Raw genomic sequence first — 14559 nt, 5'->3', positions numbered from 1 at the left:
CATGCCCGCGCCCGCCGGCTCCATTGGTCGCCGCAGTCACATGCGGGGCGGCGCCGGCCCGCTCCGCCCTCCAAGCGTCCCCCGCCCGGGCTGTGCGCAGGGAGCGGCCGCGGGCGCAGCATGAGCGCTCTGAAGGTGTACAGCACGTCGGTGACCGGCTCCCGGGAGGTGAGGGGCTGCGCGGTGCGGCGGGAGCAGGGCTGGGCGCCGCGGGTTCCCTTCCTCGGGCGGGCGTCCTTTCCATGGGGGTACGAGCCTCCCCACCCCGCCCCATCCCGGCATTCCCTTCCTGCTCTCCCGCCGTGTTTCTCCCGGTTCCCGTCCCCGCCCGCTCTGCTCTGCTTGTGGCTCTGTGCTGCGTGGCCTCCCCTCCCCCTCCAGTAGAGGCCCCCCCGGGCAGGTGTAGGCTGATGCACTGAGCGTGCATTCATCCTTCGGAGCTCCTCCCCGCATCCCGATAACGTTGCTTTTGCCGCCCGCTTCCAGATCAAATCCCAACAGAGCGAAGTGACCAGAATCCTCGATGGGAAGAACATCAAGTACGAGCTGGTGGACATCTCCCAGGACAACGCTCTCCGGGAGGAGATGAGGGCAAAGGCGGGCAACCCCAAAGCCATCCCACCCCAGATTGTCAATGGAGACCAGTACTGCGGGGTAAGGCTGCGCTGGGGGTCGGTGCTGCGAGAGCCGGATTGGAGGGCAGTGACGTTATCCCCTTGGTTTTGCTGCAAATGCCCTCGGGATGCTTTTGGAAAGGTGTTTCCCCTTGAGGTGCGCAGACAAAAGGCAGTCGGTGTCAATCTGCATTTGGAGCACAGTGCAGTGCTGGGGTGGCTGTGTGTGCCCACGGGCAGTGGGGCTGGGCTGTGTGGGGCTGGCGTAACTTTGCCCCATCATCTTCCACGTGACCTCCTGGCAGCAGCGCTGTGCACATTTGTGTTGGGTGCTGGGAGAGCCGCACTGCCCGCCTGGAGGCAGCGTGCAGCACACGGGCGCTGGGGCTGCGTGCCTCTTGCTTGTGAGCAACCGGGTGCTTTGTTCCCTGCAGGATTATGAGCTCTTTGTGGAAGCGGTGGAACAAAACACCCTGCAGGAGTTCCTGAAGCTGGCCTGACCCGCAGGCTCTCTGCCCGTCCTGGACTCTACCTGCGTTCCTGTGCACCCCCATCTCCGACCATCTTCACTTCCGTGTTGTCAGCGCTGTCCTGGCACCGCGACTTGTATTCCAGCACCAGGAAACCCGTGACCAAAACCACTCACTGCAGCTGCCTACGATTCCTTCCTACCTAACCCCGATGTCATCTCAGAGGGATCCAAAGAAAGCCCGACGCTCGCTGCGCATGGCCTTAGAACAGAGCTGGGCCCGGCTCACACCGCAGCTTTCAGTGCCTCTGTAAACAGCAAAGCCTCTCGGGCTGTGCGAAGTGCAGCTGCCCATCAGCCTTCTCCTCTACAGGGAGAGCTTCTGCTTTAGGAGGGAAGGGCTTAGGGTTGCATGTTACTTCCACTCCTCCCAGTTGCTGTTAAAATTGTAAATCCTGCTGCCTCACTTCCTTTTTTTTTTCTTTTTTTTTAAAAAAAAAAAACTTTCATCTCAACTGCACAGATCATGGCAACTAAGTTTTCTGTTTTGTTTTTTAATAATTTAATGCAGAAATACTGCACAAAGCTGGGTATGACCACCCACTGGGGAGCAGGCTGGGAGCGGGTGGGCCTGGAGCTGGGACCTGCACTGCTCCATCAGTGCTGTGACACAGTTTGAGGGCTCTCTGGTGAGCGCTGATGGCTCAGGGCTGCTTCACAACAGCTGATGCTCCAGCTATCTCATCCTTCCTGTTTTCTGTTGGCTTTTTGCAACCTGGACCAAGTGCATTTTGTTTTCCTGCCAAAAAGTGAGTTTATAACCAGCGTTGTCTTCCGAGATGCTATTAAATGTTACTGTACCTTTTGTGCTGGTACTCGTGGGTTCCTTTTAAATTGCTTTTATTTTGACAGGTTAAATAGCCTACATAACGATTCTAAGTCAGTTCCATCTTGGAGGAGCTGAGGTGCTACTGCAGCCTGACACAAAGATCGGAATGCCTCAGACCACTGCTGCTAATGAAGGGCTCCTGGGACTTGTCTCAGTATCCAGCAGAGCAGCAGTGGCAGGTTCCTCTCTTAAGCAGCCCATGCGTGGTAAGAACAGCCTGGGGAAAGGACAGCGGCAGCCAGACCCAGGGGCAAAATACAGAACTGGAATTACCTGGTTGGTTACAGACCAGCTCTATGCAAAAGGGCAGTGCCCTGTAGGAGGGGGCTGTTAAAGCAAATACAAGAGTGTATGTGAAAAGGGAGGAAACCAGCAGACAGCTGCAGGCATTGAGTCACCGATTGCAGGGAGGCTGTGGAGGCAGCTGGCCCGAGCTTGTGGTGCTTCCTGTGTGAGCTGTGCGTGGCTCAGCTCTGGTCAGAGGGGACTGGGAAAGCAGAGCTGCCCCAGGAAGTGCTCAGACTACCCTGCCCTATTTCTGCGTCTCGCTGCTGCTTTGAAACTTAATGAAAGTGGAAATTGCAACCAAATAAATGTTTTTACCAAGAGCCTTTAAAGAGGGCTGGGTGATGGCACGTGTTGGGCTTCTGCTAAAAGGGAAGCTGCCAGAAGGCGCTGCCTTGCACATGTGGGAGTGTTATCAGCTGGGAGTCAAGTGGGAACTTGTCAGAGCTGAAATGGGAAGAATGTGCACAGAAAGGGGCCTGCAGAGCGTTGCCCCAGCCTAAAGGAGGGGAAGATGCTTTACTCTCAGGGTTCAGCAGAGAAGAAGCAAAGGGATTATGCTCTTCTCCAATGACACGGTGTCCTGTTGCAGCAGAGTGGCGGGCTGGGATGGAGGAAGGCAGCAGCCTGAAGCCACAGCAGGCTTGGCTCCGTGTGGCTGTGAGCCTCGGCCCCTCTGCAGCTGGGGGCTGTCCAAGGAAAGGAGCTGCTCACATCCAGGAAACCCAGCAGCAGGATCTCCTGGCTGGAAGGAGGCTGGCTCAGTCCCAGTACTGCAACGGCCCAAGGCCATTGCTCAAGACTGTGTCATTGAGCCTGCTTTACTTCTGCTATACATACAGTTGAAATCTCCGGGCAGCAACTCTGTGGAAAGGAGATTGACCCCTTGCTGTTTGTCTGCCCTGCCCAGATATCTGCTGCTGTAGAGAATCCCTGAGTCCGGCTAAGCAACTGCCCTGGTACCAGTGCAAAGCTGGCAGCCTTCCCTGAGCAGAGATCAGGCAATATAACCTCCAGCAGAGGTGAGAAACCAGGCCTCTGCCTTGAGCTAACAGAAATCCCTGTGACAGCAGTCCACCTGATCTGGGGAAGAGCAACCATCCACCCGGGGGGCAGCAGAACACGAGCTGGCATGCGGCACTCTGCTAAAGGGAGAAGGAGCCCTGCTCTCCATCCCAGGTAACGGCACAATGAAACTAGATCTGGAAAGACAACTCTGCTCTCTTCCAGCCAGGAGGATGTTGTAATTCAGCTAACAGTGCAAGATAGCTCTTTCCTCCTGCAGAGGAGCCGCTAGGCTGTTTGCAGACCCGTCCCCTCTGGTGGGAAGGGGTCTCTTCTCCGCAGCAGCAAGGAGGCACTGGGGATCAGCCCACATTTCTGCAGGCTCCTGGAGTTGTCCGCGTACAGCCTCTGGGGAAAGGTGCTGATGATCTCATATGAGTCGGAATCTCCACCCCTAGGAAAGAACAGCGCAATCTTTTCCTATGCACAGCATCCCCCAAGATTTTGCAGAGATGCTGTGGCTCATCCAATTGCAGTTACTTAAGAGCAGAGGGAGAGGCTGCCTTGCAAGTGCAGGCCAAGCAGAAAAAAAGGCTTCCTGCCCAAACTGCGCGTAGCCAGGCACAGAGCAGCCATTCCAGGCTTCACAGCTGCAGTGGGAAGGAGGCTGTTCCGTCCCAGCAGAAGTGAGCTCAGCATGAGCTTGGATAGAGGCAAGGGCTACAGCCTATGATGAGTGAAGACCAAAAAGGTCCCCCAGCCGTCCGGAACTGTTAGTTCTGAGAGGATGAAAGGCATCTCTTGTGATGCGTCAGCTTTTTGTCAAAGATGTGTATTAGGTGCTCTGAGCAGATCCCTGCCAGATAGAGAGCAGCTCTGGTGTCAAGAGGAGCCAAAGCAGCAGAGAGTGCCCAGGACCCAGCTCTGCTCAGTGCAGGCTGCTCTGCTCCAAGCATGGCTCCAGGGCCCTGAGCAGCAGCAGAACCTCCCCTAGAGCTGGATGGAGCAGAGTGGGGAGCAAGGAGGGCAAGAGTCCTACCTGGCGTGGGCAAGGTGTTGGCGCAGGTCCCCTATTGTCTCTGAGAACAGCATCTTTATGACATACGTCTGCTCCCCGCTCTCAGATTTGATGCGAAGAGTGCAGACTTCAGGGGCAGAAGTTCCAGGCTCTTCAGCTCTCTCTAAGCTGGAGGTCAGAAAGCTGTCTCAGTTAAGGAGTGAGGGCTCTGGTGTGCTGGGGTCATCAGAACTGGGGAGAAGAGCTTTCCATCTGGGAACGTGCTTGAGATGAGCAAGGCTTAGCCTGCGCACAGACCCAGCTGCCACTTTGCTTTCACTGCTTAAAAGCTGCCTTGAGAAGAGGATTGCTGACCTTTTTTTGCTTTATTATTTTAGATCAGGGTTGTCTGGTAAGATCTCTGCCCTACTTTTTTGATTAAAAATAATCTGCTTGGGATTTTTTCATTAGCTATTTGGGTCTTATCTTGCCTAGAAAACTGAGTGAAAATACACTGTTTATGTCACATCCCACTTGCACATCACTTTCCTGGAGGGATTCTTCCATTTAGTTAACAGCTTCGGGTAGCTTTAAATTCTTAAATTCTGTCTTGCCGTCAGGAAAAGTATTTCACTGCCGTAAGTTACACTGAACAACAGAAATTTTGTTAGAGTTGTAAGAGCTGGCAGGTTTTTCCCAAAAAAAACAAATATGGCTTTTTTTTTTTTTTTTTTTTTTTCCTAGTTATTCCCAAGGTTTAAAATCAATGGGCAGAAACCCCTGGGGAAAAAAGAAAAAAAGTGAGATAGGAGGGAGAGCTGATGGGCAGGGATGTGTGCAGCCATACCTCTGCAGGGCAGGCAGCCTGGGTGTCCCCACCACGATCTCTTTGCTGCTCCGCACCCCATCAGAGCCCTGCAACCAAACCCAGGTGAGTATCACCACCTGTTCTACACAAAGACAAACCAGAGCCAGAACAGACCAGGAGCAGGTGCCAAAGTCCTGCGTGTGTGCTCTGATGGAGCATCTGGGGAAGAGGAGGTTAGGAGGAGGTGTGGTTGTGTGCAGAGCACTGAGCCTGAGGAACCATGCCAGCCTGCTCCTTGGGGTGTTGTTTGGGCACATCCATACCTGCTGCACTGCTCCGACTGTGTCTTGGGTGGCCACTGCTTCACTGCACAGTGATGACTTAGAATACTTGTTCCAAGACTGCTCCAGAGAGGGTTTGGGACCTGCCAGAGAAGAAGGAATGTGTCAAAAAGCTCATACACCTACAGAATTCTCCCTCCAAATAAACTGGTTTAGTGAAAAGGGAGCAGAACATCTGGCAGAGAGAGCTCTACCCCTCTCCTGGCCATGTGGATGCTGGCTCCTGGTCCCCAGCTGCAGCTTGTCCCACTTTCTGTCCCGCTAACGTTGTGACTGCCAGTGGAACCAGAGAGCAACTGTGCAGCTCACACCTGCAGTGTGTAACAGGCAGAAACCCTGTTATCTCTGCTGCAAACAGGAAGGTCTGATACTGTGGCAGTTCATACATGCTTGGAAAATTGCTCATCTTGCAGTTGTGTCGGTTCCTTTTGGTGGTGTCAGTGGGCAGCTACTTTTTTCCCAGTAATAAAGGATAAAGGGAACTTCTCTGCTTGTGAATGTCTCTGAGATAAGCAAGAGTATTCATGTATATAAATATGAAGATGCTGCTGAGGGCAGTGCATGTGTACAGGTTGTTTAGTCATGCTTGTGTAGCTCTGCTGTTTTCTGCCTACTTGGCTGAGCACGTTTGGCTCTCCAGCCAGTCAGAGTATCTCAGCTTTGCTTATGCAGGCTGCTGGAACCCAGAAGCAAAATGAGGAAATATGAGGCCTGACCTCATTCAAAGAATGCATGGTTCCTTGGCGTCCTCTGATGCTGAGAAAGGTGAAGCTTTGACCTGGAAGTGTTGCCTTCCTCTTTAAGACCCCACACATTCTCTTCTTGCTAGCTGGACTGCCCCACTGAGGTTTCAGTTCTTTTCTTTGGGAGATGCATTTCTGAGATAGGTGTAGGAACTTACCAGGGATCTCAGTGGGCTCCTCCACCTTGCTTAGTTTTGAATGGCCAACAACTCGGCCGTGGCCAGGAAAGCTCCCAGGAAGGTCTGTCTCCCGAAATACCACATCTCTTTTGTCAGTGACCTGTTGGTTAAGGCCGATTGCTATAAGCAAGGCTCACTGTATCAAGAAGCAATAAAATAAGCAACGTAGAGCAGTAAGTCCCAAATGGAACTGAGATACTTCCTTGGGAGCTGCTCCAGCTGTCCAAACCCAATGAAACACATCTCCAGTTCCTCTAGGCTTTCTAACAAAGCAAATCCTGCTAGATCCTGGCCTATCCGGGCCTCAGTGTAGTTCAATGTCTCGACGGGCACAGGACAGCCATCCCCTTTCCATAAGTTGTAAAAAATGTGTGCAGGCCTGACCTTTCTTGTCTGTTTCCATACTTGAAAATGCTCTCTACGATGTGAAAGCAGCTGTTTGGAAGTGGAGGGGGATTTACTGTCACTCATGCTGCACTGCAGAAGTTGCAGTGGGATCTGATGGATGGCTCCAACAAAGGGACAGTGCCAGACTGAGGCCTCCAGCAGTGGGAAAAACTGTATAAAGGTCAGTCTTTCTGCCTAGGCTTCAGCGTTGTCCTGTGGCCTGTAGCTGTGGTTGCAATAAGCTGGCTACAGGCACCACATGAGCAACAGCCCCACACAGTCCCTCCCGTTCCATCTGGTTTTCCAACCGCACCCCCTCCAGCTCACGCTGCTCTGACCTATTTGCACAGATGTGCCCTGCTTTCTTCTTGGTGGTGCAGGTGCACCCCTCTGCCTGCGCCCGCTTACGTTTCAGAGGCACTTAGAGACCTAAATCGGAGTCCTCTGAGGCTCTCAGTCTGAAAATGTGGCCTTGGCTTTTTGCCATCCCTGAAAAATTAGAAAGAAATTGGGCCCAAAAGGACTGCAGGTGGCCAAACCCATTTAAATTACTGCAAATTAAACTCTCTGCAAACTGTGCAAGATATACTTCTCCAATCTGCTTTTAGAAACTCTTCCAGGAGAACCAGTTGAGATGTTGATGTTGTACAGCTCTTCAGGGGCTGCATATACCACCTATACCACTGCTCTTCTGCAAAGCCTATTGGTGCTCTCACAAGTCTTGATCCAAGGCAAGATTCAGCCAGGCAGAGAAATTGTTCAGCCCTGACAATTGCTCACCTACATCCTGTAACGGCTCAGGCAGGTGTGCTCCTCACCACTGCCATACACGCATGCACAGAACTTAGCTGCTCGTATGCTGCGTTCAGAAACCTCAACCAGAGATTGGTACAGGGAACATGTAGCTTGGTGAAAGAAATCTGAACAACTTCCTTGGGGAAAAAAGAGAGCCATTTCTTCCAAAAACCCCATGAGAGCAGAGCTTTGCACTGCTTACCTGCAGAGGGACACCATCTGGGTAGTGTGCCTGCAACTCTGAAGGGAAATAACCATCCATAATGTCCTGCAGGCATTGCTGAAACAAAAAATGACAGCTCGTTCATGGTCATACCTCTGATTTTCTATTTATCTGATGACTAATGTTTACATCCTGGGCTGCTCCTGTTTGTAATATTTCTGCCGTGCAAAAAAAAAGAAGTCTGCACCCAGACTCCCTCTCTCATAAAAAAAAAAAAAACAATAATACAAAAACAAAAAAATGCTGCTCAGTTGATTTTTAAAGGTGTGCTGGGAACAAGTTTAAGGTTTGTTTTTATATCACAGAATATAAATATATATATATATATATATTTTTTTTTTTTAATGTATAAAGCACCTATCACCTGATTGATACCCAATCTTTGGGATCATTCTGATGGCAGGGTTAAGAACAGGACTCACCCTGTTAGCACCTCAGCATTTCTGTTTCCAGCCAATTGGGAAAAAAAAAAAAAAAAAGCCACAAGATTTTGCTGCCAGTGTTGAATACTGCTACTCCAACAGGGCTGGAGGAGACTTACTGTGAATGGCAGCAGTTTGCAGTGTGATTTCTCCGACAGATGTGCAGAACAGCACAGGCATCCCAGCAGGGCAGTGGGATGCAAAGGCCGGAGGTCTCGTTAGCTGCTCGTTTTGGGGACTGAGGTGATCCCACTGGCCTTGTTCTTCTGAGTTCCCTTTGCTGATACACTGTGAATCACAGCAGGGTGGCTCCACGTCTGACTCCTGCACAAACCTTTTCATACCTGAGCAGACTGTTCCTCATAGGAGCGAAAGGCTCCTTCCAGCATGACGATCCCATTCTGATACAGGGTCAGAGGGAGGGGTTCTGGCTGCCTCAGCCGAGCTCCTCCTGGTGTGTGCTGCACATGAGAGACGCCATCTCCAGCCAGCATGTTCAAACCCTTCATGTTTTCCAAGATTAAATCAAAATCAACCTGGTGTTTGGAAACAACTGCCTCACCTGTGGCAGGAAGAGCAGAGTTATGGGGGGAAGGAGATGCCAGCCGAGCAGCTTTCGCCTCTGTGTGGATGTGCCTGAGGAGTCTCTGCATCCCAACAGTTTGGGGCTGTCATTGCTGCCTTTCATGTGCACGTCACTTTGTCACTTTGCAAAGCATGGTGCAACAATATCGCCGTGGTTCAGGGCTGCCAGATCTACGTGGGTGTGTGCAAAACTGCAAGGGCACGGTAGCAGAAAAACAGCCTTCACCTAAAGTGAGCATAGCAGCTGCTAGCCAAAGTGCAGTCAACTGTTCGGCAACTTGGTTTTGGTTGTAATTTCTTAAGTGTTGACCCTTAACGTGGTGCTGCAAAATGCACAGAGAGGAATGAGTAACCTAAATTGGCTAAATGGACTAGGGCAGATCTGCTGAAGAAATGTCAGTGTGGCTGCATGCTCTGAGCCACCAGCACTTCTCACTGCAGCAGATTTATTTCTCTCTTGCTGGGACGCTGCAGAGGGTGTTTGAGGAGGTGATAGGGCGAAGAAGTGAGAGCATTACAGTGGGACAGAAGAATGAAATGAAAAGAGAAAATGAAACAGAAGGTAAGACCTTTGGTATTTCTGTTCTGATTTTCTGAGATTTGATTAAGGGTGGGGGAAAAAAGCTTTAAATGAGAGGGAGGGAATCTCCCTTAAAAAAAGGGCAAGCAATATGAAAAGTATAAAAATATTTCTACTGCTTTTCACGTCTTCTTCCTTCCTTCATGTAAGGATTAGATTAACAAGCTCATATTTGCTCAGTTGTTAGTTAGTAGCAACAGTTACATAGCCCAAGCAGTGCTCTTTTTTTTCCTCTTTTACCACTCTGCCAAATATGCTTGGACTCCATACAGCACAGTCGGGTCCCAGTTAAACCACTCACATGGTGGCTGGGAGGAAAGGCAAACAATACTCTGAGGGAGCCAGACAATGCGGGTAAGTTGCTATGGCTACTAAATACACAAAGCATCTGGTTCTGTTTTCCACCCATTTTATGTCAGTGTTTTTAGAGCAATCAAGCTTCAAACATTCAGGGTATGTGAACTCTTCAGGAAGCAGCTGCTGTGAAGGTATTATTCCAAATGTCTGGGCCACCAGGATCTCTCGTTTTTCTCCAGATGAAGTTTATAAAATATAGGTGTATAGAATACCAGTGCTCTGCCTGTCCCAGCTCCTGTTAAGTTGCTCCATGTCTCTAATCCTGAGATGGACTGACATGAAGACCTCAGAACAGGATCTCAGATTCTGATCACCCGCTTATCTAAGGAGTATCAGACCTTCCCTAAGCATGCACAGGAGCTGGGATGGCTGCTTTAGCAAAGAGCACGGATGCTTTACCTGCCTTCCAGAACCTCTTTGCCAGCAGTTCGTCATCTCTCAGCGACTCTTCCAGCTCTTCGTGTCTGTCTCCAACCCAGATCAGACCATAGTCATTTAGAAACTGCTGTAAGAGGAAAGGACAAGTCAGCATTGTAGACCAGAGCTAGAAACTAGACAGAGAAGCCTCGCAGTGCTTGGCTGCAACAGTGAGAAGCAGAAGTGGAGGTGAACAAGGTTTACCTCAGGGTTGGGAGGCTGCCAACTCATGGCAGTAGAAGTAGCAGCTCTACTAGAAGCATATAAAAGGGAGGAAGGATTAAACTATCTGTAGTGATACAGCAGTCTCCCAAGAGTCTAGTAGCTGTGTAGGTTGTTTCCACAGCCCTGGAAATCAAAAAGATGAGGCTTGCAGCAGGCAAGTGTATAAAACCTGTAGTGTACAATATAATAATAACATACTACCCTGTAGTTCACACTCAGCTTGTTATTTTCTTTCAGAGGAGTGAAGAGAGAATTTGTAGTTATCATAGAGGCAGCTTGAAAAGAACCAGGCAGTCTGGGACTGCAACAAACTGAAACCGAAGGTGCAAATGTCTTGGAGCAAGTAAAGCAGGCATCTCACCTCCATCTCCCAGACCTGAGTCTGCAGCTGAAGGCACCTCCTTTCCAGATCCTCTGCTGTGGATGAGTCAGGAGCAGCTGAGAGGGAAGATCTGCTTTTACTGTGCATAGCCTTAAAGAAGAGCTACTGGTAGCCCACGTCACACAATGTGGAAGCCCCAGCAGTCTGCCTGCACCGTCAGTAAACTGTAAAACACTGCTGAAGTTTTATGCTATAGGAAGCTGATGTGAGTGGTGCTGTCCACTGCTGTACACTGAGAGCTGCTTGTCTTGGTCCTAAGAGACCTATTCAACAATCAGCAGGTGTCCACCAAAGCTGGATCCAGAAACCTAGGCTTCGTAGCTGGCACAGTGTGTGATGAGGTACAAAACACAGTTGTGGTTTGACAGGCTTCTTTGTGTTCTCTGCTCAGGAAATAGAGATACAGCACAGCTTTACACCAACAAGGTATTTCAGCCATGACAGGAAACGTGTCTGGGATCAGCAGGAGAGTTATGGATTCCAAGGAATTGAGGAGCAGAAGAGCTTCAGTGACTCACTTAAAGCTGAGCTTATTTTAGCATTAAGTTGCCTTGCAAACGAGTGAGCCTGGACCTGTAGGTGCTGTTTGAGATTGCAAGTCAATTTTTGGTTTTGCTTAGCTATGAGTTGCTCTGTTTGTTGGTTTTTGTTTGTTTGTTTGTTTGTTTGTTTTTCCCAACCTATTTGAACTGTATGGTGTATATTGTTCTTTTTTTCTCTGGCCATCTTCAGGTTTGTGGTTATTCTGTGCTCATGGAAACTTATTAAGGCACGGAAAATAGGTCAGGAAATAATGTCTAGTGCTGCGCCAGAAAAGCAGAACAACTGAAGTGAGGATCTACCTTGGCAAACAGCACCGTGTGTGTAACTGATAGCACCATGGAAGAGGCTTATAGGCTTTTGAGGCAGGGATGGCTGAGAAGGAAGGTCTCCAAGCCTGCTCTGCAGCAGTACCAGGAGACCTGTAACTCTCCCGTGGGTAAGAGCAAGGTACCAAGGGTCCAACAATTTTTACCTTCTCCTTTCTGAAGAGTCTTCATCTTCTCCTCAAGCTCCGCAATCTTCCTGTCCTTCAAGATCAGAATGAATAATGACCTTGTTAAGATCCTCTGCTTTCAGGACCTTGATGCAGTTTGCATAATTAGTCCTGGCTGGGTGAGGCAGTGCTGCACATGCTCTCTCACAGAGAGGAAAAATAAGGGTCAAAATGGCCTCACAAATGTCTTAATTTGTGACTCAGCAGAGGGGTGGGATGTAATACACTGCTCCAATATTAGACTGGGGACATTGCTAACCTATCTCCCCCTTCCATCTGCACAAGAATGCAGCTCATACTTAGGCCTGTTAGTGGCTGATCTAGAAAGCAGACCAGCATTTCTGTCACCATTGGTTAGAAAAGAAGTCAAAACCACCAAAAAAAAAAAAACAAAAAAACAACCTATTGCTATTTATTCTAAACTAAACAGTATTTATTCTCAACGGTATTACAAAAAGACCTGTTCTAAGATTACTTTTCTTGTCTAAACCACTGGTTGCTTTGTTTTGTTTTCAGAATGCAAAAGAAAGAAGAGTCTGAAGCCAAATAGATAGTAGTGAAAGGATGCTGAGAGTCATTACTTTGTAAAGTCACAGGATCAGAGCAGTAAGGGCTGTCCAGTCTTCCATGTCAAGGGCAGATATGACTGCTCTGCTGTTTTACAAAGGCTAACCTGTCTAATTAACAGAGTAGGCTATGGATTAACTTGTAGCCCAGACTGTGTCTAAGTGAGTGTATCATTACCCTGGCTTGAAAAGGTAAATCAGGACACTGAACAGGCCTGGTAAGGGCCAGAACTTTTACCTTCAGTTGGATTTCTTGCACTTGTTTATCTATTTTTTGTTCCAACAGACTGATTTTTTGCATCATGGATGACATGAGCTCCATGTCAGTGGGAATTGTACCTGAAAGCACAAATACAACGTTACCTTTAGAAAGGCGATTCATATTGGAGGCTTATCTGCACCACACATGAGCTCTGATTCTGCCAAAGCAGGCGAAAAAAGGATACCTTTGGCGGGTGTGGGGTGGAAATCCCTCAGCTCTTATCTTTGAGAGCTCTTGGTAGGGAGGTAGCTATGTCAATGGCAGCATGCTGTGTGTGTGATGGGGAGACAACACAAAATAGCCCTCGCCTGGGGTACTGAGTCCACCAGACTGTCACTGAGAGACTATGATGGTCAAGAACCCCTTATCTTTGAGGGACTTCACCCTGTGAAGTGGTGAACTAGATGATCTTTAAGGTCTCTTCCAACCTAAGCCATTCTGTGATGTCATATATTCTTTTTTAGTGTTGTCCCTGCAAGGGAAGTCTGCCGTAGGGGACAGGCTGTGTCACCTGTGAGGAGGCACAAAATGTATGAAAGGTTAGTATTTTGCATATGACTTCTCCAAAAACAGGTAAAGAAACATAGGTGTTACACTGAAAGTGAACTCCACTGAAAGTGGAGTGGCCCCAGGCTATTCACTCCCAGGAGCACTCTCAAAATCAGTGGGTGAGAGCATTTGTTACTGCACAGAACCAAAAGGATCTCAGTTCGCTCAGAGTGAACACAAAATGGGGCTGGCAGAAAGAGGCTGTGACGCTGGTACAGAACATCCTGTGCCACACAGAGAGGCAGGAAGTACCACAGAGCTGCCTTAATGAAAAGTACAACATCTGGGAGTAGCACAAACAGGAAACTTCACTGACAGCAGAGGAGCAGCTTTTGTGCTGTTTATCTAACAGGCCAGCTACGACCTAAAGTGAAACTGTGAAATGAAATGAAGCTCTAATGTGCTCCATGGGTTGCCGAGGATGTCGAAACCCTCCACCACTTATCTGATGGTGGGCGTGTAGGAAGAAGAGCTGCGCTCACCACGAGAGGTGTGGATGGTGAGCACTGCCTTGCCAGCAAACAGCTCAGCTGGGCCCTGCTGTGACAAGTGGTGAGGAGGGAATATAAAAAATGAGGATAGGTTTGTTAGCTTTGTGGGGGGAGGGATTGCTTGATGAGCAAGTTTCCCAAAACGCAAAGGAAGAGGCTGTCCCGAAGGGCCCAAACTCTGCATTCCTCACCGGCCCACACTGCACGCCTTTGGGCAGGGCGTTCCTGCACCTCTCAGTCAGCGCAGCACAGAAATGGCCACGAATGCTCCCGCAGGCATCCTGAGGGCCCCCCACCACAACGGGACTTGAAACAAAGGCCAGAAGCGACCCCGGCCTCTCGGCGTTGGCTCCGCGGGGAGGCCTGAGGTAGGCCGGCCGTCCCGCAGCACTCACCCCGCTCTCAGCGCCCGCACCGCCATCTTGTTTACCCGCGGTTGCCACGGCGACGCCTGGACGCTGTGACTGGCTGAGCCGCGGTCACGTGGAGCGGGGCGGACGGGCGAGGATTGCAAGTCCCGGCGTGCACCGCGGCAGAGAGCGCGCATCGCTTTGCACCTATTAAAAAGTGACCGTAATGAAGTGGGAATGAACTCAGGGGACCTCCACGAAATGGGAGATAAGAGAGTGGACGAGAAATAACCATGGGACACCGTGCCACCTTAACAAATAATTCCAGCGCTGCTCAGGACAGAAATATCACAAATAGGAACAAATATTTTCTTATGTGTACCATAAGGAAACATATGAAGAAAGCAAGAAGGAAAGTTGGAATTTATCTATTAGGCATTCATTGGCTGCCAGAGAAAGCTGCAAGGCCGCAATTTGGCTGGTTGAGAAATAGCAGTCTTTCAGTTGTGTACTCAGGCAAAATGGCTATTTCTGCATTCCAGATTTTTTGGGGGTGAGATAGGAGATGCAATGCCAAGAGCATTCAGTGTGCTGCACTCTGA

The 14559-nt window shown here is 49.7% G+C and overlaps 2 protein-coding genes across 3 annotated transcripts; one reads left to right on the top strand and one right to left on the bottom strand.

Annotated features, from left to right (window-relative positions):
- Positions 1-34: 34 nt before the first annotated feature.
- On the top strand, positions 35-1948 carry SH3BGRL3 (SH3 domain binding glutamate rich protein like 3). The gene is made up of 3 exons (XM_048968799.1): positions 35-168; positions 487-654; positions 1049-1948. Exons 1-3 carry the CDS (start codon positions 121-123, stop codon positions 1112-1114), a joined length of 282 nt encoding a protein of 93 aa, XP_048824756.1. The 5' UTR covers positions 35-120; the 3' UTR covers positions 1115-1948.
- A 111-nt stretch (positions 1949-2059) lies between these two features.
- UBXN11 (UBX domain protein 11) lies at positions 2060-14035 on the bottom strand. 2 transcript variants are annotated; one of them, XM_048968797.1, is made up of 12 exons: positions 14003-14035; positions 12544-12644; positions 11719-11773; positions 10683-10759; positions 10079-10184; positions 8502-8719; positions 7715-7792; positions 6310-6430; positions 5391-5491; positions 5107-5174; positions 4302-4448; positions 2060-3716 (listed from the first exon to the last, which is right to left on the bottom strand). In XM_048968797.1, the coding sequence occupies exons 2-12, from the start codon at positions 12625-12627 to the stop codon at positions 3551-3553; spliced, it is 1221 nt and encodes a 406-aa protein (XP_048824754.1). In that variant the 5' UTR covers positions 12628-12644; positions 14003-14035; the 3' UTR covers positions 2060-3550. The 2 variants fall into 2 exon arrangements, with proteins under 2 accessions (XP_048824754.1, XP_048824753.1); XM_048968796.1 differs by lacking the exon at positions 14003-14035 and having other exon boundaries at positions 12544-13004.
- Between the last annotated feature and the right edge of the window lie 524 nt (positions 14036-14559).

This window comes from Lagopus muta, chromosome 23 (genome assembly GCF_023343835.1).
Source record: "Lagopus muta isolate bLagMut1 chromosome 23, bLagMut1 primary, whole genome shotgun sequence".
Taxonomy (NCBI): domain Eukaryota; kingdom Metazoa; phylum Chordata; class Aves; order Galliformes; family Phasianidae; genus Lagopus; species Lagopus muta.
Note: the sequence above shows the minus strand (reverse complement) of the source record. Positions and strands in the feature narration are given on the sequence as shown.

Coding starts and splice junctions, on each gene's coding strand:
- UBXN11 (XM_048968796.1), bottom strand. CDS start 12,687: ATGAATCGCCTTTCTAAAGGTAACGTTGTATTTGTGCTTTCAGGTACA. Junction 10,760..11,718: donor GACTCTTCAGAAAGGAGAAG/GTAAAAATTGTT, acceptor CTTCCCTCTCAG/CTGCTCCTGACTCATCCACA. Junction 8,720..10,078: donor AAAGAGGTTCTGGAAGGCAG/GTAAAGCATCCG, acceptor TTCCTGCCACAG/GTGAGGCAGTTGTTTCCAAA.
- SH3BGRL3 (XM_048968799.1), top strand. CDS start 121: ATGAGCGCTCTGAAGGTGTACAGCACGTCGGTGACCGGCTCCCGGGAG. Junction 169..486: donor CGGTGACCGGCTCCCGGGAG/GTGAGGGGCTGC, acceptor GCCCGCTTCCAG/ATCAAATCCCAACAGAGCGA. Junction 655..1,048: donor ATGGAGACCAGTACTGCGGG/GTAAGGCTGCGC, acceptor TGTTCCCTGCAG/GATTATGAGCTCTTTGTGGA.